Below are 24,452 nucleotides of genomic sequence, written 5' to 3'. Positions count from 1 at the left end.
TTCAGGTATTGGAGTCAAGTTAGGTTATTCTCCTCGTAGCAATACTGACTCTCATCTGTACTGAAAATGCTCCACTGGAGGGATTTCTAACCAAATTCTGGGGAAAATATTCTCGCAAGTCTTGTTTTTATTGTTCCTAACGTCCCTGAATGGATAGAGTTTTATACACCCCAGTCTGTGCCGTGGAACCCCCCATCTCTGCCCCTTAAGACCACAGCCCCAGCCCCAGGCATCCCCGGGGGCGGCTCTGGGCTGGAAACCAAACCACTGCAGCAGGGACCGGGCACGCGCACTCCCTCACAGCCCCCTGCTGTCCCCATCGGTACTTACCACTAGCTCCCCTCCCCCAGAGGTTCTTGCCAAACCCATGGAAATTATACATTATTTCCGGATCTTGCTTTTCACTAAGCATTGGTGCTATTCTGGCAAAAAACCTCAAGGCGACCCACATCTCCACTGACTCCCACTCGGCCCAACCGCACGTCACTCACACTTTGGACTGCCTCTCATCCGTCCACTCCTGCTTTGTGTTCTGAAGAGCCTGTGTCTTCTGCTCATCCACTTGGACATAGTCAACTCTTTGCTCTTCTGACAGGAGAACTTTCTGAATGGGAAGGAAAACAAAGGGTTTTCATTAGTACATGGAATCAAAAAAGTCAGGAAAGTCGGCCTCTCTGTGGTACTTCACAGTGTGGCTACATATATTTGCCACCCCTTCCTCCTGGGCATCTCCTGCGGACGCATCATTATGCTTTGTGTGTACATGTATAAGTATCTCTTCATCTCTGCTCCCTTCAACTCTGCTCTAGCCATTTGACTTGCTCTGGCCAATATCATGTGAGTGGAAGAGACACATGCCAATCCTAAAGAGAAACGAGGCACCCTGTGACTCTGCAGTCACCCTTGCCCTCTGCCAGGAGACCAGCATGCCTCAGATGTGGCTGCTCTTCCTGCCTCGGCCCTGGATCAAAGATGACCTGGAACACCAAGGTCCTAGCCTGAAATGCACTGGCCCATGAGCAACAACTGAGAAAGGCTTTGCCGTTGCAAGCCACTGAGATGGGGACTGCTTTGCCTTGCCTGCACAGTGACCTACACTGACTAAGGCACCTTCTGCTCTTGCCTGTCGCACCCTTCTGACCAGCCTTTCTGGTTTGTGGAATGACATTAAAGGTAAAGGAGAAGTGAGAGTTCATTCAGCAAAAGGGAAGGAAGTCTTCCAGGCTTTGTTTTCTACACATACACACAAAATGGAATCATACTGTATACCCTGATTTTAATATTGTTCCCTGTACATGTCTGTACATTTAAGACTTTCCAAAGAGAATATGCATTGCTGAATCACCAGAAAAATCTAAACAGAAATGCAATCACCTGGGAATTCTCAGACATGAAGTCCTTCCTACCTGCTGTACAGGAGCTGGTGATGCCGAATTGAAGTCCAGGGCTAAATAATCCAGGCTGAATTTCTTTGTCCACGTCAGAGCACCACTGCTCAGGGAACTAGCTGTTCTGTGCTTCTCCTAGAAAGCAACATCACAGGACTCAGGTTAATGATATCTGGCTGGGTTGCCCAAGGGAAACAGGGTGAGTCGTGTTTCCACTCGAACGGTTGATGAGACCTGCACAGATCATCCTGCATGTCTGAGGGACAGCTGGCATTTGACATCCAATACATACAATTCAGCCACACCTTTATTCACCATTGAAAGAGCAGGCCAAAATTTCCCCCAGTAATTCATTTTATGGATCTGACAGGCCTATGATATGTTGGAGAGTAAATCCTGAAAAGATCAATCCCACTTATTAAAGTTCTAATAAAGGCATCCCAAATGCATTTAAAGATACTTTATCCAATACAAACAGTGATAACATGTGCAAGCCCCCCCACAACCCCATGGACTCACCACCCGGCCTCAGGCATGGAGCACGACCAACACCCATGCACTGCCTGCTTCCGTCTGCTGCTCCCTCCTCCCACTAAGAGATCAAGCACTACCTTGAATTTTTGTGTTTGCCACACCTTTTCTTTTTAAATGTGCTTCTCTGAGTGTGTAGGTATCCTTAAATCACAGCTTAGTTTTGCCTGTTTTGGTTTTATCAGTAGAGCCATGTTGAACATACTTCTGGAGACGTCAATTCTTGCTCTGTAGTACATGCTTCACATTCACCCAGGTCGATGCACTAGCCCTACCTCATGCATTTTCACTGGACTAGAGGATTCTGTGTAATGATTTAGTGAACCATTCCACCACCAACGGACACTTGAGTTGCTTCCAGTTTGAGGACTCTCATAAGCAATGCTGCCACTCTAGCACCTACAGAAGAATTTCTAGGCTGTACACCTGGGACTAGGATTGCTGAGTTATAGGACGTGTGCACCTTCAGCGTTACAATCACCAAGCTAAAGGGGCTGTGATTGCATCAATCTACATGCATACCAGGTGTGTACACCCATTCTTGTCGCTCCCCCTCCTGGCCAACACTTGGTAACTTGGTATTGTCAGACTTCTTAATGTTTTTCTAACCTGATATGGGAGAATGGTATCTTACTGTGCTTTGATTTTCCATGTTTAAGGGTCATTTACTTTTTCTCTTCCATGAATTGTATGTTCACGTTTGGTTTGGTTTTGCTAATTTTTATATTCAAGTACTGGTATTTTTTTTCTCAATATTTTGCTTATCCTGGAGAGTAATCACTTGTTGGTTTCGTACAAATAGCACATCAGTCTGTACTTGTTCTTTCTCTTTTTATAGCATTTTTTAAAACAAATAGTTCTCACTTTTAACATAACGTATCAATCTTTTCTTAATGGCTTGCTCTTGTTTTTTGCTTAAAGAATCCTTCCTGTGATGCGGTCATACTTTGTTTCCTCATCATTTCTCCTAAAATAAAGTTTTGCCTATCACAATCAAGTAATCGTCTACCCAGAACCGATTTTAAGATATGGTACTGAAATAGGTGGTGAAATCCTTTTTTTAACCCCACATGCATAGCCATCCTTTCCCCAGTAATGCCACCTCCATTCATGTCTCAAGTTCCCGTGTGTGAATAGATGTTAAGTTCCAGCAAAATACTTTTTCTGCATCTAAATAGGATAATAAGTTTTTCTCTTTAGTATGCTGATATACTTGTTCTTTTTTTTTTTTTCTGAGATACCTTTCTTTATTTGCGGAACACTCAAACATTCCAGACCAAGTTGCTCCTGGTCTTTTGACCTTTAACTGATCTCACTGAAGATGTCTATATTCCTAGACTAGTATCTTTTTCCTAGAGAACTATTGTGACCTTGACTTTGCATCATGCTGAACACAGAGTTTCAATAGGGACTTCTTTACATCTTTACATTGCTCTGACTGTAAATATCCTTCCTTGCTTTTCCCAGAGGCCCTCACCCCACTCTGACTACACCTACGGTCCCTGTCTCATTCCCCCCTCTACAGATAGAGAGCCTAGCTGCTGCTAGGGAAAGGGGGTCATGACCACTCTGGCTGGTTCATGCTGAGAAGGGGTGCAGTAAGGGGTGCAGTTAGTTAGGTCTCCATCCCTGGTCAGTTGAGAGGGCTCGGGAAGATGAGCACTTTTATTCCAGGTTCCATTTCTATTACTATTTGCAGTTTCATGGCTTCTAGGCAAGATAGAACAAATCGTGTTATTAGATTAAGTAACAACATCTGGAGTTGGATTTTCCATTCTGGAAGAACAAAGTTGACAAGGAGATAAAAGAATACATGGCTAAACATAAGGATTAAGAATAGTAAGATTCTAATTGAAATGATGGGAGAAAACAAACATCTGGAGAATCAGAGCCAGATATTTTGGGGAAACTAGAATTCTGGATCTAGTTTATGTCCCAATGATTAGTACTAGGATTAGTATAGATAAGGCTGCATTATTGAAACAATACTTTTCTCTAAATCACCCTCATTTTTATTAGAAGTAACCAGATTAAGAAAATAATTAACACTTGGCTTGATTATTTGCATAAGTGCAGCAAGAAGAGCAATTGATTACATGGGATCTTTTAAATGTGCTTTGCTGGAACTTTTTATAAGGAATTTCAGATTGGACTTTTAAAGGCCTCTCGAGGCGAGAAAGCCAAGCAGACTTGGTGTAAGTCCGTGGAGAGGAAATCCCAGGGCAAAATACCTCTAAAAACCGAAATCAGTCAAAGGCAGAAATAAAGTTTAAAAACCCATTTATTGCTTACAAACTGCAGTCCAGCCCATCTCTCTCTCCTCCAGCAGCAGCAAAGCTGGCCCTCCCCCTCCCCTCTCAGGCACAGATAAGCCCTCCTTGCCCAGGTGAATTTCTCTCCACCCCTGAGGAATGATGCAGATGCACTAAAGCCATACTTCTTTCCAGCTTTGAACGCCTATTGATTTGCAGATGTACTAAAGCCAGGTGAGATATTCTGGAAATGTTACAATTTTATCCACACTTGCCATCAGGTTTTGCCTGCAGTACCTGTAGATTTGGGTGAATTCCTCTCTTCTTGAGGTCCCCAAGACATCCTGAGGTTCCTGTACCTTCCAGGAAGTGACCTTCCTTACTCACCTGGTAAGGCTGCTGGGAACTCTGTAAGCAAGGTACCAGGCCAGTTCTTCTAAGGGGCTTTGTTGGTTTTATAAAGTCAACCTTAGTTCCTTAAAGCTGTCAGTTCATATCTGAGTTTACACACGTGTCTCTCAGGTATGACATTCCAGTCAAAGCCTTGGTAATATAACCAGTGTTTTTAATTGGTCCTCTTACAAGGAAAGCAGATTCTTATTGAACTTATGCAAATAAACATACTGCCATGAAATATAAAAATAGTCACTGAGAGTTTTTAAATTCTGGAGGGATCAGGTAGAGAGAAAGATAAAGTTTCAATTCTGCTTATAAAGATAGTCATTTACTAAACTGTTGTCAGCTTAAGAGAAAAAGCTTAAAACACTTTATCAGCAACATTTGAAACAAAAAGCCACAAAATCATCTTCCTTAGTTTACCTAATCCTATGTAACCAATACCTTTTCTGGTGAAATCTAGTTCTTTAGTAGTTTATGAGTAATTAAACAGTGACTATAAATGACAAAAGACTTACAAATCACAATGGTTAAAGACCTGATGAGAGCTTACTATAAGATAGTTGATATAAGGAAATTTGGATATTTCTGTAACAAAACATTCAGTAACAAAGTTTAGCATCATTCCCTTTGACAGTGCTTTTCAGGTAATTAGGCAGGTAATTATATATCTGATAAATAAGCCAAATTAGCCAAATAACTTTCCTTAATGAGAAAAAATTCCTCTGACATGTTCCAGGGGACCTCTGGAAAATATCAGAGTTAATTAGAGGTAAAAGCACCTTTTTTAATTTGATTTTGGGAAGCTGTGAGAAGAAAGTTTTTAAGGCACTTGCCTAAACAGAATCATAGGTCACTATGAAACATTATCTATTTAATCAGAATGGCAATAAGAAGTTTAAAGGCAAATACAGAAGGCCACTTACACAACTCACTGAGACTTTAAGCAAGAGAAACTGCTTTGATAAATAATTAAAAAATCCTTTGCAATCTTTTACCATTAAGAGCAGACAAATAATTCAAAAAAACTTTTTCCTTTTAACAAACAGAAAAAAATTCTAGTTTTGCTGTGTACTTAATATATCAAACTCACTTGCTTTAATCTCACATAGCATGACCATATTAAATTTTTCCACAAACTTTCTACAACTTTCCTTTTACATTCAGTGTTCTCCCTCTTTAAATAAACAGCTGTACTTTAGAACAAAGTTGCCTTTTACTTTCAATAAAACACATTTTCATTTCTTACACTTTCTCTTACCAAAACACACATCTTTTCTATCATGCAGAGATGTTTTCCTTATTACTTTAAGTAGTTTTAATTATAACTTAAAATCATTAGGAACTTTAATTTTCAGTGAACACTGAGAAGTAGGCTATTGTAAACCATTACACTAGCATTCTTTAGATTGACAAATTTTTTAACACACTTTATAATTTCTGGAACCGTGTGCTTTACAGCACAATCTCTCATGAAGCACAAAAATATGTCTACTTAACTTAGCAAAACTTTAAGGTTTTAGGTTACTACAAAAATTCTCAGGCCATTTGTAGGTATACACACTGTAACACACTGTAACACACAATTATTAAGGTGTTCACTTGCTACACTTATTTAGTTTACTCATTCCTACCAACTATGCTAGATTACTTACAAAACTTACACCAAACATCAGACAAAGTCAAGCCTCTAGGCATTTTATTCTTGAAAGATTTAGCAGATAACATCGACTTAAAAGACTTTAGGTAAACTTAGGCAGCTGATAATCATAAGGATATGTCCCATTTCAGTTCAACTTAAATCAGCATTAATGCTTAGTATCTTCTATTAGAATTTTCTGGAAGTTTTAGAATGCCCAATTTTCACAAGAGCTTTTCTTTCAATCAATTTTTATTAATACCATTCAGAGGTAGAAAAATATTTCTCATTTACATGCTTAGACATACAAACATACAGATTGAGACGTAATGATTAGAGTTGGCAACACTTTTCATAAAAGAACATATACACAGACATAAACTGATACAGAGATTTGAGTTAGTGATATCCAACTGCCCTTCCTTTTAGCTTATTTGACTAAAAGTATCTCAGTTTTTAAGAATACACTCTAAGGGCGAGCAGTTTATATATAACTGGGTTAAGGTCTAACAGGGCTGATGAAGGCTCTGAAGTGATAGGGACTGTGTGTGTCCAGGGGGCTGGAAATGAAATGCAAGTACAATTCTAGCACCAGTCATTTAAAACCAGGCTGTATTGCAGAAGATAAATTTGTTGTTTCAGGGAGTCTAGTTTAAAAACCTCCCAATTTTTGAGGATAATGATGAACCCAATAAGTAGAATAGATTTCCACCAAAAATATTTAGAAAAATAGTCCCATATTGTAGTAGTTCACGGGCTTTTGACTATTTTCCTTCCTTGCATTAAAATAAATTTAGCCGCATCACCTTATTAGACTGTCTACTTCTCTTGGGGGCCAAGCCTCTCCGTTAGAGAGTTTGTATTGAGGCGAGGCTTGTGTGCAGAAGATAAGACACTTCTTTTTCAGGGTCTGGGATCAAATTGCTCCCAGTTCTTCAGAATGCATGCCAGAGGCATGTCTGGCTTTAACCTTGAAGAGGATGCTCCCACCTGGAAGAGAGAGAAGGACAGGCGTGCGACACCTGGTCGGCCTTCCTATGTGAGGTTGTCCCCTTGCCTTGGAGCCTGGATGACAGTGGTCAATCACCTCCTCTGCCAGGCCTACTGGATTTAACCACTCCTTACCAGCGTGGCCTGCACCTTGCCTTGATTCCCCTCTTGCCTTCCCACCCAGCAAGAGTTGCCTCAGAGCTCTGGATTGAGTGGGACCTTTTATGCCTTCTGGGAGTTTTCCTGGTTTTCTGTGCATGAGCTTTAGTCATTCCTTGAGCGCCCCCTGCCTGTCCGATCAGTGCAGGGACTGTGTGACCTCTCGCTGCCAGAGCCCTGATCCAAGTCACAAGCCTGTTCCCCTTCCCTGGGACTGCAGGTAGGGAAGTGCCTAGTCCCAGGACGACTGCCTCTAAGGAAGGGAGATCAATGGAATAGAGCCATGGCTAGAGTTTAAAGGGGCCATTTACATGTACAGTTACGGAAGGGGGTGTCTATACTCAAACAACGGGTCTCTGCACTGGGGGGACACTAGACACATTTGACCAAGAATACAATACAAGAAACAAGGTGATTAAGTAAATACACATAACAGGTATGAGAACCTTTTCTGAAACCTTTCTTTCCCCAGCCCTTCTTTTTCAGTGTTGACAACTAGACCTTAACATTTGAGTATGGATATTGGAAGGTAGCCCTCTGGACTATTGGGGCAACCCAAGAGGCAAGACCTAGGGCCTGACATCAGGGGTTCCCCAAGAAAACTGTCTAGTGAGGTCACCTTGCAGTGAACCCCAGTTGACAAGCACTATGCATGTACTCAAAGCATGAAGGGTAGAGACCAAGGTAGACTGGAGGAAATAAGAACTATGCCAAAAGGAGAAACGTAAAAAAAAATCTATTAGTTACCAATATTCTCTACTTCCGTAACTATGTGCCATGGGTAATTCCTGAACCTTCTGGGTATTTCTCCAGTGAGGTGCTTCTTGCCTTCCTCACTTATTTAGTATTTATTTCTTGGGTCTGATAAGTCATTTACTACATATCTGTTTTCCAGTTTCCAATGCTACTGCTGTCGTCTTCTTCCAATCCTCACACCCTCGTGGGTTTCATGCCTTTAGCAAATACCTTTACTGTGACTTTAGAGGATACTTTTGGATGGAGGAAAACCAGAAGCCTGTGGTCAATCTACCATCTTTACCAAGATGGCCATGAACATATTCTCAAATGTCAAAACCACTTTGCACAGCTGGGATAAATCCATCTGGTTTGTGTATATTCTCAGCTTTATACAGTGGTGGATTTCTTTTGCTAAAATCTTCTTTAGGATTTCTTTTTAACAGCTTTATTGAAATATAATTCCATAAGCATAGAATCCTCCCATTTAAAGTGCATGATTTGGTAGTGCTTAGTACAGTCACATATATGGGCAAGCATCACCTCCATCAATTTTAGAACACTTCCATCACCCGAAAGGAAACCCTGTACCCCTATGCCATAATCTCCCAGTCCCACCACCTCCCCAAGCTCTAGACAACTTCCACTAATCTACTTTCTGTCTCTATACATTTGCTATTCGAGACATTTAACACAAATTGAATCATACAATATGTGTGGTCTTTTGTGACTGGCTTCTTTCAATCAGCGTATTATTTTCAAGGTTCATCCACGTTGTTTCATGTATCAGTACTTGATTTCATTGTCTGGCGGCATAACATTCCATTGTATGGATGGATCATATTTCATTTACCCTTTCATCAGTTGATGGACATTTGGGTTGTTTCTACTTTTTGGCTATTATGAAAAATGCTGCTATGAACAGTCACTTACAAGATTTTAGTGTGCATACTCTTCTTTAGGATTTTTTTTAACATGCATGAATGAGATCGGTCTATAATTTTGTACTTATGTTAACTGCTATTTGTTTTAGTATCAAATTATTTCAGCCTTATAAAATAAGCTGAGTGATATTCCCCATTTTTCTATTCCCTAGAGGTCTTTATATAAGACTGTAACAATCTCTTCCTTTCAGCAGGAAATGTCTGGGCCTTTATAGTAAAAATTTCCCTACTGATTCACTTTCTCTAATGATTACATAACCATTTGGGTTTTCCATTTCTACTTGAGTACATTTTTGGTCATATTTATCTGAGATTGTGCCTATTTTCACCGAAGTTTTCAAATTCACTGGTATGAAGTTATATCATTAATCTCTGGTATAGTTGCAATTACTTCTTTTACATTTTTAATACTGTATTTGTATCCACTGCTTTTTCTTGATTGGTTATGTTGATTTTGTTGTTTATTTTATTTTGTTAACTGCTGCTCTGCCTTTATTCATTTTCCTTTCGTGTGGTTCATTTCTTCAACTTACCACTGTGAAGATTTTCTACCAATCAGGCAAATTAAGGAAAATATACTGTGAACACTCATATACCCACCACCTACATTCTACCACTAACATTTGCCTATACTGAACTGCTTGTGAGTCTTTGGACTGTCTGAGGATTGGTATCTTTCACAAATTGTTAGAAATTCTGCCATTATCCCTTTTCCTATTCTCTCCTCTTTTCTTCTATTACCTCCTGCAGCTATGACTTGACAGATTTTGACCTTCCCATATTATCTTCCATGTCTCAACTTTCTATGTTTTTATCTCCTTGCCCTGATTTATTAGTAACTTCTTCACACCCATCTTCTAATTTACTAAATCCCTCTTTGGCTTTACTCTAACTCAGGCATTGAGTTTCTAATTTCATCCCTATTTTAGAAGTTTTAAAAGGTCCTTTCTCCTCATCTCATTTCATTAAATGTGTCTGTCAGGTCCTTTCTCCTCATCTCATTTCATTAAATATGTCAGACACAATTATTTTATACTCAAGATCCAATGTTTCTAATAATGGCTTACTTCTATATTTGATTCCATTATTTTCAAAATTAGAGAAAATGTAATTCCAATTCTTAGTACTGTTGGATTAAATAATTTTGACCACCCTTCCTGCAGAGAACAATATTTCTTTTTTGGTAGGATTTTATGAATTGCTACTAAAATTTGCATGGGAATAAACAGGAGCACAAATAACCAAAGAAACCTCGAGAAGATTAGCAAAGCAGGAGGACTTCCTTGCCCAGATACTGAGACTTACACAGCTGCAATCACTTGTGTACTGTGGCATTGTCCAAAGAGACACTCAACACTTGATTTATGACAAAGATGGTACTGCAGGATACTGGTAAATGACAATAATTTTAAATCTGTGGTGTCAGAACAGTTGGGGAAACATATGAGGGGAAAAAATGAGACCTAACTACTCCCTCAAACCATAAACAAAAAGTTAATTCCAGATTCACTGCAGACCTACATGTGAAAGGTAAAAGGGTAGAGGTTCTGGCACATAGCCAAAACTCACCCAAGATTACAGAAATCACGTTAACAGTCCTATAACTATTAATGAAACTGAATTCACCGAGATGGTTTCACTGGTGAATATACCAAAAAAACTTAAATAATGAATGACACTAATTCTACACAATCTATTCCAGAAAATAGAAGAGGAAAGAATACTTCCTGAGGAGCCAGTATTACTTTGATAACAAAACCAAACACACTATGAAAAACCTACAGATCAACATCCATCATGAACACAGTCACAAAATCCTCAATGAAATGTTAGCAAATCAAATCCAGCAATACATAAAAAAAATACACCATGAACAAGTGGGGTTTATTCAGTGAATACAATACTGGTTCGATATTAAAAAATAAAGTAAAATCCACAATACTAAAGCAGTCTAAAAGAACTAAATGATCCTGTCAATGAATGCAGAAAGGCATTTGATAAAATTCAACACCCATTCATGATTTAAAAACAAAACAAAGAGGCGGAGCCAGGATGGCAGCGTGAGTAGAGCAGCAGAAATCTCCTCCCAAAGCCACATATATCTATGAAAATATAACAAAGACAATTCTTCCTAGAATAAAGACCAGAGGACACAGGACAACATCCAGACCACATCCACACCTGCAAGAACCCAGCGCCTTGCAAAGGGGGTAAGATGCAGAGAAATACACAAGAGAAGTGGGATGAAGTCCAGAGGGAGATCACAGATGCCAGAAAGGAGATCACAGAAATGAAACAAACTCTGGAAGGATTTATAAGCAGAATGGATAAGATGCAAGAGGCCATTGATGGAATTGAAACCAGAGAACAGGAACGCACAGAAGCTTACAAAGAGAGAGATAAAAGGATCTCCAGGAATGAAACAATATTAAGAGAACTGTGTGACCAATCCAAAAGGAACAATATCCGTATTATAGGGGAACCAGAAGAAGAAGAGAGAGGGGGAAAAGGGACGGAAAGTATCTTGGAAGAAATAATTGCTGAAAACTTCCCCAAACTGGAGGAGGAAATAATCAAACAGACCACAGAAATACACAGAACCCCCAACAGAAAGGATCCAAGGAGGACAACACCAAGACACATAATAATTAAAATGGCAAGGATCAAGGACAAGGAAAGAGTTTTAAAGGCAGCTAGAGAGAGAAAGGTAACCTATAAAGGAAAACCCATCAGGCTATCATCAGACTTCTCGACAGAAACCCTACAGGCCAGAAGAGAATGGCATGATATATTTAATGCAATGAAACAGAAGGGCCTTGAACCAAGGATACTGTATCCAGCATGACTATCATTTAAATATGATGGCGGGATTAAACAATTCCCAGACAAACAAAAGCTGAGGGAATTTACTTCCCACAAACCACCTCTACAGGGCATCCTACAGGGACTGCTCTAGATGGGAGCACGCCTAGAAAGAGCACAGAACAAAACACACAACATATGAAGAATGGAGGAGGAGGAATAAGAAGGGAGAGAAGAAAAGAATCTCCAGACACTGTATATAACAGCTCAATACGTGACCTAAGTTAGGCGGTAAGATACTAAAGAGGCTAACCTTGAACCTTTGGTAACCACGAATTTAAAGCCTGCAATGGCAATAAGTACATATCTTTCAATAGTCACCCTAAATGTAAATGGACTGAATGTACCAATCAAAAGACACAGAGTAATAGAATGGATAAAAAAGCAAGACCCATCTATATGCTGCTTACAAGAAACTCACCTCAAACCCAAAGACATGTACAGACTAAAAGGCAAGGGATGGAAAAACATATTTCAGGCAAACAACGGCGAGAAGAAAGCAGGGGTCGCAGTACTAATATCAGAAAAAATAGACTTCAAAACAAAGAAAGTAACAAGAAATAAAGAAGGACACTACTTAATGATAAAGGGCTCAGTCCAACAAGAGGATATAACCATTCTAAATATATATGCACCCAACACAGGAGCACCAGCATATGTGAAACAAATGCTAACAGAACTAATGGGGGAAATAGACTGCAATGCATTCATTTTAGGAGACTTCAACACACCACTCACCCCAAAGGATAGATCCACCGGGCAGAAAATAAGTAAAGACACACAGGCACTGAACAACACACTAGAACAGATGGACCTAATAGGCATCTATAGAACTCTACATCCAAAAGCAACAGGATATACATTCTTCTCAAGTGCACATGGAACATTCTCCAGAATAGACCACATACTAGCCCACAAAAAGAGCCTCAGCAAAATCCAAAATATTGAAACTCTAGCAACCAATTTTTCAGACCACAAAGGTATAAAAGTAGAAATAAATTCTACAAAGAAAACAGAAAGGCTCACAAACACATGGAGGCTTAACAATATGCTCCTAAATAAGCAATGGATCAACGAACAAATTAAAATAGAGATCAAGGAATATATAGAAACAAATGACAACAACGACACAAAGCCCCAACTTCTGTGGGATGCAGCGAAAGCAGTCCAAACAGGAAAGTATATAGCAATCCAGGCACACCTGAAGAAGGAAGAAAAATTCCAAATGAATAGTCTAACACCACAGTAATCGAAATTCGAAAAAGAAGAACAAATGAGGCCTAAAGTCAGCAGAAGGAGGGACATAATAAAGATCAGAGAAGAAATAAACAAAATTGAGAAGAATAAAACAATAGCAAAAATCAATGAAACCAAGAGCTGGTTCTCTGAGAAAATAAACAAAATAGATAAGCCTCTAGCCAAACTTATTAAGAGAAAAAGAGAATCAACACAAATCAACAGAATCAGAAATAAGAACGGAAAAATCACGACAGACTCCACAGAAATACAAAGAATTATTAAAGACTACTGTGAGAACCTATATGCCAACAAGCTGGAAAACCTAGAAGAAATGGACAACTTCCTAGAAAAATACAACCTCCCAAGACTGACCAAGGAAGAAACACAAAAGTTAAACAAACCAATTACGAGCAAAGAAACTGAAATGGCAATAAAAAAACTACCCAAGAACAAAGCACCCGGGCCAAATGGATTTACCTCAGAATTCTATCACACACACAGAGAAGACATAATACCATTCTCCTTAAAGTTTTCCAAAAAATAGAAGAGGAGGGAATACTCCCAAACTCATTCTATGAAGCCAACATGACCCTAATACCAAAAACAGGCAAAGAAACCACCAAAAAAGAAAATTACAGACCAATATCCCCGATGAATGTAGATGCAAAAATACTTAATAAAATATTAGCAAACCGAATTCAAAAGTATATCGAAAGGATCATACACCATGACCAAGTGGGATTCATCCCAGGGATGCAAGGATGGTACAACATTCGAAAATCCATCAACATCATCCACCACATCAACAAAAAGAAAGACAAAAACCACATGATCATCTCCATAGATGCTGAAAAAGCATTTGACAAAATTCAACATCCATTCATGATAAAAACTCTCAGCAAAATTGGAATAGAGGGCAAGTACCTCAACATAATAAAGGCCATATATCATAAACCCACAGCCAATATTATACTGAACAGCGAGAAGCTGAAAGCTTTTCCTCTGAGATTGGAAACTAGACAGGGATGCCCACTCTCCCCACTGCTATTTAACATAGTACTGGAGGTCCTAGACACGGCAATCAGACAAAACAAAGAAATACAAGGAATCCAGATTGGTAAAGAAGAAGTTAAATTGTCACTATTTGCAGATGATATGATATTGTACATAAAAAGCCCTAAAGACTCCACCCCAAAACTAGTAAAACTGATATCGGAATACAGCAAAGTTGCAGGATACAAAATCAACACACAGAAATCTGTAGCTTTCCTATACACTAACAATCAAACAATAGAAAGAGAAATCAGGAAAACAATTCCATTTACAATTGCATCAAAAAGAATAAAATACCTAGGAATAAATCAAACCAAAGAAGTGAATGACCTATACTCTGAAAACTACAAGTCACTCTTAAGAGAAATTAAAGGGGACACTAACAAATGGAAACTCATCCCATGCTCGTGGCTAGGAAGAATCAATATCGTCAAAATGGCCATCCTGCCCAAAGCAATATACAGATTTGATGCAATCTCTATCAAACTACCAGCAACATTCTTCAATGAACTGGAACAAATAATTCAAAAATTAATATGGAAACACTAAAGACCCCGAATAGCCAAAGCAATTCTGAGAAAGAAGAATAAAGTAGGGGGGATCTCACTCCCCAACTTCAAGCTCTACTATAAAGCCATAGTAATCAAGACAATTTGGTACTGGCACAAGAACAGAGCCACAGACCAGTGGAACAGACTAGAGACTCCAGACATTAACCCAAACATATATGGTCAATTAGTATTTGATAAAGGAGCCATGGACATACAATGGCAAAATGACAGTCTCTTCAACAGATGGTGCTGGCAAAACTGGACAGCTACATGTAGGAGAATGAAAGTAGACCATTGTCTAACCCCATATACAAAAGTAAACTCAAAATGGATCAAAGACCTGAATGTAAGTCATGAAACCATTAAACTCGTGGAAAAAAACATAGGCCAAAACCTCTTAGACATAAACATGAGTGACCTCTTCTTGAACATATCTCCCCGGGCAAGGAAAACAACAGCAAAAATGAACAAGTGGGACTATATTAAGCTGAAAAGCTTCTGTACAGCAAAAGACACCATCAATAGAACAAAAAGGAACCCTACAGTATGGCAGAATATATTTGTAAATGACAGATCCAATAAAGGCTTGATGTCCAAAATATATAAAGAGCTCACACACCTCAACGAACAAAACTCAAATAATCCAATTAAAAAATGGTCAGAGGAACTGAACAGACAGTTCTCCAAAAAAGAAATACAGATGGCCAACAGACACACACATGAAAAGATGCTCCATATCACTAATTATCAGAGAAATGCAAATTAAAAGTACAATGAGATATCACCTCACACCAGTAAGGATGGCTGCCATCCAGAAGACAAACAACAACAAATGTTGGCGAGGCTGTGGAGAAAGGGGAACCCTCCTATACTGCTGGTGGGAATGTAAATTAGTTCAACCATTGTGGAAAGCAGTATGGAGGTTCATCAAAATACTCAAAACAGACCTACCATTTGACCCAGGAATTCCACTCCTAGGAATTTACCCTAAGAACGCAGCAATCAAGCTTGAGAAAGACAGATGCACGCCTATGTTTATCACAGCACTATTTACAATAGCCAAGAATTGGAAGCAACCTAAATGTCCATCGGTAGATGAATGGATAAAGAAGATGTGGTATATATACACAATGGAATACTACTCAGGCATAAGAAGAGGGCAAATCCTACCATTAGCAGCAACAGGGATGGAGCTGGAGGGTATTATGCTCAGTGAAATAAGCCAAGCGGAGAAAGAGAAATACCAAATGATTTCACTCATCTGTGGAGTATAAGAACAAAGGAAAAACTGAAGGAACAAGACAGCAGCGGAATCACAGAACCCAAGAATGGACTAACAGGTACCAAAGGGAAAGGGACTGGGGAGGATGGGTGGGTAGGGAGGGATAAGGGGAGGGAAGAAGAAAGGGGGTATTAAGATTAGCATGCATGGGGGGAGGGAGAAAGGGGAGGCCTGTACAACACAGAGATGACAAGTAGTGATTCTACAACATTTTGCTATGCTGATGGACAGTGACTGTAAAAAGTGGTTTATAGGGGGGACCTGGTATAGGGGAGAGCCTAGTAAACATAATATTCTTCATGTAATTGTAGATTAATGATAACAAAAAAAAGGAAAGAAAAGGGGGATTACTCCCTGATAGGATAAAACTAACTGTAAATCAACAATTAAAGCATGCTTTAAATATCCCTAATTTTGATCATTTAAAGGGTGGCAGATGATCAGCTATGGAAGTACATTTTTCTGATAATATTCCTTTCTCTTAAAAAAAAAAGCAGTTCCTGTGTGGTGATCTCCAATAAGTTCTTCACAATAATATAAAGGGCATATCAAAGTGTGGGCAAAGGGTTTGTTTGTGTTTATACAGAGGATCAAAGCCTAATTTGGCTACCCAGAAAATGAACTAAGATACGATATGAAGAAGAACTTCCAACATCAGCACTCTCTGGAAGAGTCATACCAGAATATGATCATCAAAAAACCTCAACAAAGATCCAGGTGATGCTGCAGTTGTAGCTGCATCCATCCCACCGGTTCCTGGACTTGCATGGGAATGAAGAAGGAGATATCTAAGCTGGCCTGTGCTTTCAGTAAAACAACAAATTTGACTGGATCTATACTGTTGGAACTCAACCAAGAATTAGGAGAAGTGCAAGTTGTAGCGCTCCAAAATCTTACAACTACAGACTATCTACTGTTAAAAGAACATATGGGATGTGAACAGTTCCCAGGAATGGGTTGTTTTAATTTGTCTGATTTCTCTCAGACTGTTCAAGTACAGTTGGACAATATCCATCATATCATAGACAGATTTTCACAAATGCCTAGGGTGCCTAAATGGTTTTCTTGGCTTCACTGGAGATGGCTGGTAATTATAGATCTGCTTTGGTTATGTAACTGTATTCCTATTATGTTAATGTGTGTGCGCAATTTAATTAGTAGTTTAAAACCTATACATGCTTAAGTTACTCTACAAGAAGATATGTCAAAGAAATAATCAATCTTCCCATGTTGTCTTCCGTCTGCTACTCCTATAGCTCAGCAAACTAGAAATAGATCAGATCCTTAACCTGATCAAGAACATCTATAAAATACCTACAACTAACATCATACTTAATAGTGAAAGACTGAATGGTTTCCCCAGGAGATGGAGACACAGAGATTCATCTCACTGTACCTATTCAACATGGTAGGGAAGCACTGCACTGGTGTTAAGGCAAGCAAAAAAATGAAAGAGCATCCAGATTGAAAAGGAAGAAATAAAGTACTGTATTCACAGATGAGATGACCATGTAAACAGAAAACCCCAAAGAATCTAAAGAAAATATAAACCTCCTACAACTAATAAGTAAATTTAGCAAGGCTGCAGGACATAAGGCCAACATACAAAGTCAATCATGTTTCTACATATCACCAATGGACAACTGGAAACTGGAATTACAAAAATATCATTTACAATAGCCCCTCAAAATGAAATACTTGGGTAGAGATCTAATAAAATGTGCATAAGATCTATATGTTAAAATCATAAAATTCTGAGGAAAGTAGTAAGGAAAATCTGAATAAATTGTGAGACATACCATATGCATGAATTGGAATATTCAGCATAGCAAATACGTTTATTCTCAAATTTATTCATAGATGTAACACAATTCCAATCAAGATCTCTTCAGGATATTTTTGTAAATAAAAGCTTATTCTAAAATTTATATGGAAAGGCAAAGGATGTAGAATAACAAAAGACTTAAAAATAAGAATGAAATTGTAAAAAATATATTGCCCATTTTAAGATTTTTCTGTAAAGCTTCAGTAATCAGAGCTGCATGGTACAAAGTGATAGACACATAAGTCAGTGGAACAGAATAGAAAGACTACAAAAATATGCCCAGCTGATTTTTTACAGAAGTACAAAGGCAACTCAATGAAGAAAGGACTGTCTTTTCAACAAATGGCATTGGAACATTTGGACATCCATATGCAAAGAATTGTTCTCAATACCATCTCATGCCTTATATAACAACTCAAAATGGATGACAGACCTTAATGTAAAATGTAAAACCATAATACTTTGATAAGAAAACATAGGAGAAAATCCTAATAGCCTCAGATTAGGCAGTTCTTAGAAATGCTAACAATCCATGATTGAAAAAAGTCACTAATTTGGGCTTAACCAAATTTTAAATCTTTGCTCTGCAAAAGACAGAAGAAAATGAAAAGACAAGATCCAGACTCAAAGAAAATACGTGCAAGTCACATATCCATTGGATGACTTTTACACAGAATATATAAAGAGTTCTCAAAACTCAACATAAGAAAACAAACAGCCCAATTAAAATTTGGACAAAAGGATTCAACAGATAACTCTACCAAAGAGGATATACGGGCCAAGTAGGCACAGAAAAATATGTTCAACATACATTTCCCTAATGTTAAAATCACGAGATACCGTTACACATGTATTAGAATGTTTAAATTAGAAACAAAAACAAAAACTTCAATCAAGGGCAAATGAATTAAATAAGCTATGGTACATTCAAGCATGTGCTCCCGCAATGCACGTGAACTACAGCTACACCCAACAACATAGGCTGTTCTCACAAAAAAATATTAATCAAAGAAACCAGAAATAAAAGACAATACATACTATATGAGTCCATTTATATGACATTTAAAAACGGTGTTGGACTCATGATAATGACTACCTTTATGGGCAGCAGAAGGGGTTGAGGGAGGCCTAGAGAGGCTTCTTTGTGGATGGTGTTCATAGCAGTGTTTGCTTCTTGATAATACTTTGATATGTACATTTATTTGTTTTTCACTTTGTTATACTTCCCAGTAAAATATTTTTTTATTAAAGTATCATTGATATACAATCTTATAAAGGTTTCACAAGAAAAACATTGTTGTTTCAACATTCACCCATATTATCAAGTCCTCAGCTCCCCCCAACCCCATTCCAGTCACTGTCCATCAGCGTAGTAAGAGGATGTAGAGTCATTACTTGTCTTCTCCATGCTGTTTCGGTAAAATATATATATTTTTTAATTGAATTGTATAGATTTAGAACAATGTTAGGGAGTTTGCTCATGATTTGTCACTTAAAGCTCTGATAGATTAAAAAAACTCAAAATAGAAATACCATTTGACCCAGGAATTCCACTCCTAGGAATTTATCCTAAGAATGCAGCAGCCCAGTTTGAAAAAGACATATGCACCCTTATGTTTATCGCAGCACTATTTATAATAGCCAAGAAATGGAAGCAACCCAAGTGTCCATTAGTAGATGAATGGATAAAGAAGATGTAGTACATATACACCATGGAGTATTATTCAGCCATAAGAAGAAAACAAATCCTACCATTTGCAACAACACGGATGGAGCTAGAGGGTATTATGCTCAGTGAAATAAGTCTGGAGGCAAAAGACAAGTATCAAATGATTTCACTCATGTGTGGAGCATAAGAACAAAGCAAAAACTGAAGGAACAAAACAGCAGCAGACTCACAGAACCGAAGAATGGACTAACAGTTACCAAAGGGAAAGGGACTGGGGAGGGATGGTGGGAACGGAGGGAGAAGGGGATTAAGGTGCATTATGATTAGCACACATAATGTAGGGGGCGCACGGGGAAGGCAGTATAGCACAGAGAAGACAAGTAATGGGGTATGTGGGGGGGACTTGATGATGGGGGGAGTCTAGTAAACATAATATTCCTCATGTAATTGTAGATTAATGATACCAAAAAAATTAAAATAAAATTTTAAAAAAAACTAAACTTATTCTCAAAAAAAAAAAAAAACCCTGCAATACCAAGTATGCTCCAGTAGAGCAACTGGAACTCTCATAAATTGTTGATGGGAGTGCAAAAGGTACAGCCACTGTAGAAAAGATTTTGCATTACCCTGTAAAGTTAAACATACAGTTGATGACAGGTTAAACACAGCTAATGACCCAGCAGTGTCACTTCTGGGTATTTACCCAAGAGCAGGATTTTTCAACAGTGGCACTACTGACTTTTGGGGCCAGATCATTCTTTGTTGGGGGCAGGGGGGTTGTCCTGTGCATTGTACAATGTGCAACTGCATCCCTTAACTTTTCCCACTAAACGCCAGTAGGTGGTGCTCCCACCCCTTTGCCTCAAGCTGTGGCAATCAAAACTGCCTCTAGACATTGCCAAATGTCCTTTGGCAGACGAAATCACCCGGGTTAAGAACCACTGCCCTAAAGAAATGAAAATTTATGTCTGCATAAAATCTGTTAAAAAAAAAAAGACCCTCAAGATCAGGAATTAAAAAAACGATATCCACTTCTGTAATTCTATTCAACAAAGTATTACAAGTTCTAAGCAAAGGAATTAGGCAATAAAAAGAAATAAAAGGCATCCAAATTGTAAAAGAAAAAGCAAAATAATCTGCTGATAATATGGTCTCATATGTAGAAAACACTTGATTCCATGCAAAAAAAATTAATAATAAACAAAAAAATAAACAAATTCAGCAAGGCTGCAGGATAGAAAACCAACACCCCAAATTCAGTTGCATTTCTATACACTAACAATTAGCAATCTGAGAAGGAAATTAAGAAAACAATTTCATTTACGATAGCATCAAAAAGAGTAAGATATTTAGGAATAGACTTAAGCAAGGAGACAAACTTGTACATGAAAACTACAAAACATTGCTGAAAGTAAAGCTGACATAAAATATGTAAAGACATTTCCATTTATGTTCCGGTTTACTGAGTGGAAAAGATGGTGGAGTAGGAAGGCAAGGTGAAAACCGCCTCCCATGTACACAGCAAGAGAGCAACGACTGACTCTGAAAACATCCTCAGGACTGCACAACAGGCCCCCTACAGCCTCGTGGGTAGAGGACCACACAGAGAAGGGACAAAGGGCAGAGCTGCAGTCAAGTGGGACCCAAGCCCTTCCCCACCCCAGCCACGACCAGGAGGAACAGGCACAGTGGGGAGAGGACAGATGCTCCGGGACCGGGTACAGGATAAAGAAGGGTACCTGACTTTAATAAACTTGTATTTTCGCCCCTGGCCTAAATGTTTACATTCAGATCAGAACCTGTCCTCAAGGAGTAAAACAATTAAATGCATATGATTATGTGCAAAATCAAAATAAAATTATATTAGTTCTGTCCACCATACAGTGTGGTTACATGGAACAAGTGAAATAATGTCAATCAAAGTCATTTGGCAATTATATTACTGAAGCTAAAAAAACACAAGTGAATGAGATGAGATAGCCTTTATACACACTTATCTGCTGATTCCCTCACAGCTACCTTCCTTTGGCCTACTTAATCTACTGTGTAGTATTGCCTATTAATGCACAGAAACAATGATTATAAACTGAGGCAGGAAATCAATCCTTAACTGTATTGTTAGTGAAACAACCTGAAAGATCAGAAGTGAACTGCTAGTGTCTGGAATAACTCTGCACTTGCTTCTATTAGGTTATAAATTCACTTCCTTTTCTGCTCTCTAGAGACAGAGCACAGCTGGTCAGCATCCTTTATAAGAGTGTTTTCTTCTAGAAGTTTACCAAGGGCCATTACTAAGTGTGAAAAACATTGGGAAGATCACGGTAGATTTGCATATGAGTCACTTCATCTGCATATGGTTAAATGCACTTACGGCACAATTTTTATCAAACAGAAAGGCAAAATGAGGTAATCTCATTACCACCGCTTCACTGGAGATTAGTGTTTTTTGAATTTTTAACTGCCTATTATCATCATGCATAGGAGGGCAGAATTGTTTTCTCAAAAGTGTATATATGTAGTCAGTGCCTTGACTACTGTCCTTCTAAGATCTCTCTTCAAAATTTCATAGTTAAAACAGATTCTCTCTGGAGTTCCCTACATTTTTATATTGCAAAATAGGTACAATTCTGGCTGAAGTGCTTGAAAATTGCCAGAGGTACTGAAAACCTCTCTCTTCAGGAGGCCACGCTCTCAAAAGAATCCAAGGTAAAGAGAATAGAAGGGCCAACAGAGATTAGGATTCTTGAAGTGTAAATGGCTAATCAAAGGACAGAGCTATCAGGCCTCTATCCTCACAGGTCTACAGAAACACCCTATAACACTAGTCTCCACAGACTGACACACACCCACAGCACAGAACACTCTACCCCCAGCCCAGTGGGACTTTAGGGATTCATCCTTCAATTGCTGCCTCAGCCCTGGGTACTGTTGACATCCTGTGGCCTTAAAATGGTACGAGGAGCTGAATATGGCAGGAAAGAAAACCAGCTTCAAAATCAATTTGTTCCCTGTCTAGAAATCACTGCGACACAGTATTACAACCGAGTGATTGTTTTAAGATTGCATGGGGCTTTCTGAAGTAAGTATGTTTCCTTTATGATGAACTCATAAGAATACAGACTGCGGTGAAGAACGAGAATAGTGAAAAATACAGTATTACCATTTGGATGTAGCTTTCTTCCTCTTCTCTGGAAACAGAATGGGCAAAAAATCTTGCAGAATGAATACCATTTCTTTCTGGAGAGAGAAAGCTGGTTCGATTGCTATGAACAAAAATACAGATGAGGTCAAAGCAATGTCTTACAGCTGCTCTGAAAGCCAGCCAGGAACTGGACATGGCCTCTGTGGGGTTTCAGCCCTCTCTTTCGGATACAACTTCCTCTGGCCAGAGCAATTCCTAAAGCAGTAGAGACTACCTGGCAGCATCTGGCCCACCCTGGGGCAAACGGCTCCCAATTCTCAAAGGCTACTTTTTTCTAGGCTCTCCACGTGACACAGCTCACTAATTTTCTAGAAACAGACCAAGGCATCATGTCATTTGGGAAAACAAAAACAAAATTTGGGGTGCTTTTGTTTCCAGTCAAAGTAACCAGGAAAAGTAAGGAAGTGTGATCATTCCTTTGATGGATAAGAACAAGACTGCACACCAATGTTCATCCTACTCCTGAGACAGAAGCATAGGCTGAGTGTCTCTGTAACCTTGGCTGGAAATATAGCTGATTGCAGAATTTTGCTTTACAAAGTAATTATGTCCTGTGGCATTTAGCATTAACCAAGAAACTCTTCGGTCCGGCTCAGGACTCTGAAAATCTATGTTCTAAAAGGTGAGTTGGGAGGTGCAGATACATTCACAAAGCTGGGCTTCTGGAAGCCAAGTCGGTACTACTGGCGCCCCCTCCCCCCGGGCCATAGCTGATTTCATTCAGGCTGGGTCAGGAAAATTCCCCCTGCCAAGAGACGTGAATTGTGATTTAAAAAGAGGCTGTCTTTGTTGGTACTGGAATTGCAGCATGTAAATAAATAAGCTCAGGATCTACGTTACAGCTATCTCTGGACATGAAGACTGTGCAACTTAGAAAGGAGTTCCCCAAAGAAAGAGCAATGAGCAAAAGTGAGGAGAGAAGCCAAGAGAGATGGAGAGGATTCACTGGGTTCTCAGCAGCACCCTAGTTCTTGATTCCCGTATCCCCCGAGATTCAGTTCTATTCCTTTCCGTGTGATCTAAAACACACTTGTGGCCCAAGGTAATAAACCCATCTCTCCTTTGGTTTGAGCTAGATCAAGTGGACTTCAACTACAATTAATCAAAGGGGCCTAAAACTGAGAGAGTCTATGCTGGATAAGGCCCCCTTGTGCAATCAAAGACTTACCAAGGCACAGTGCAGGACCTGGTTAGAGATGTGTGCTCCCGGATGGTGGACAGGTTTCTCAGATCCAGAGGAGGTGGCCGTGCTACAGGATAACAGAATATCCAGTATGGTTAGTTCTCAGCAGTTCAGGGTGATATGTCTCTAGTTAATATCCATTTATTGAGTACTCACTCTATGTCAGGCAGTTCTAGGTGCTGGGAGCACTGTGTGAATACAACAAATGAAAGTCTCTGAGCTCAAGGAAATGCTACCACAGGCAGGACCCAGTCAGTCCCCATCTCTCTGCTTGGTTGGTCATCTTTGGATCTCAGCTCAATATCCGCTGCTGAGGAAGGTCTTCTTTGACCTCCAGATAACATCAGCCCCCACATCATGGGCTCATGAGTTCCTGTACTTACCCTTCACAACACTCCCCCCAGTTTGCAAAGATGCATTTATCTGTGATTATCTGGTTTAGATCTAGACTGTGTTCTGGGAGGACAGGCCTTTACTGTTCACTGCAGTAGCCTTGGCATCTAGAGCAGCGGTTGGCATCTGATCTTTCCCCACATCAGCAGCCACTGCCTG

At 39.2% G+C, this 24,452-nt stretch overlaps 1 protein-coding gene across 7 annotated transcripts in view; it reads right to left on the bottom strand.

Annotated features, from left to right (window-relative positions):
* GAB3 (GRB2 associated binding protein 3) overlaps positions 1-24,452 on the bottom strand; it is a 117,339-nt gene that overhangs the window by 5,975 nt on the left and 86,912 nt on the right. For 6 of the 7 annotated variants that reach the window (XM_037025028.2, XM_037025027.2, XM_037025029.2 and 3 more), the window contains exons 7-10: positions 23,886-23,967; positions 22,676-22,778; positions 1,407-1,523; positions 492-604 (exon numbers count right to left, since the gene is read on the bottom strand). In XM_037025028.2, coding sequence (XP_036880923.2) covers positions 492-604; positions 1,407-1,523; positions 22,676-22,778; positions 23,886-23,967 — 415 coding nt within the window. Of the gene's footprint in view, positions 1-487; positions 605-1,406; positions 1,524-22,675; positions 22,779-23,885; positions 23,968-24,452 lie in introns of those variants that run through there. The other variant, XM_037025025.2, reaches the window with a different exon arrangement.

This window comes from Manis javanica, chromosome X (assembly GCF_040802235.1).
Source record: "Manis javanica isolate MJ-LG chromosome X, MJ_LKY, whole genome shotgun sequence".
Taxonomy (NCBI): Eukaryota; Metazoa; Chordata; class Mammalia; order Pholidota; family Manidae; genus Manis; species Manis javanica.
Note: the sequence above shows the minus strand (reverse complement) of the source record. Positions and strands in the feature narration are given on the sequence as shown.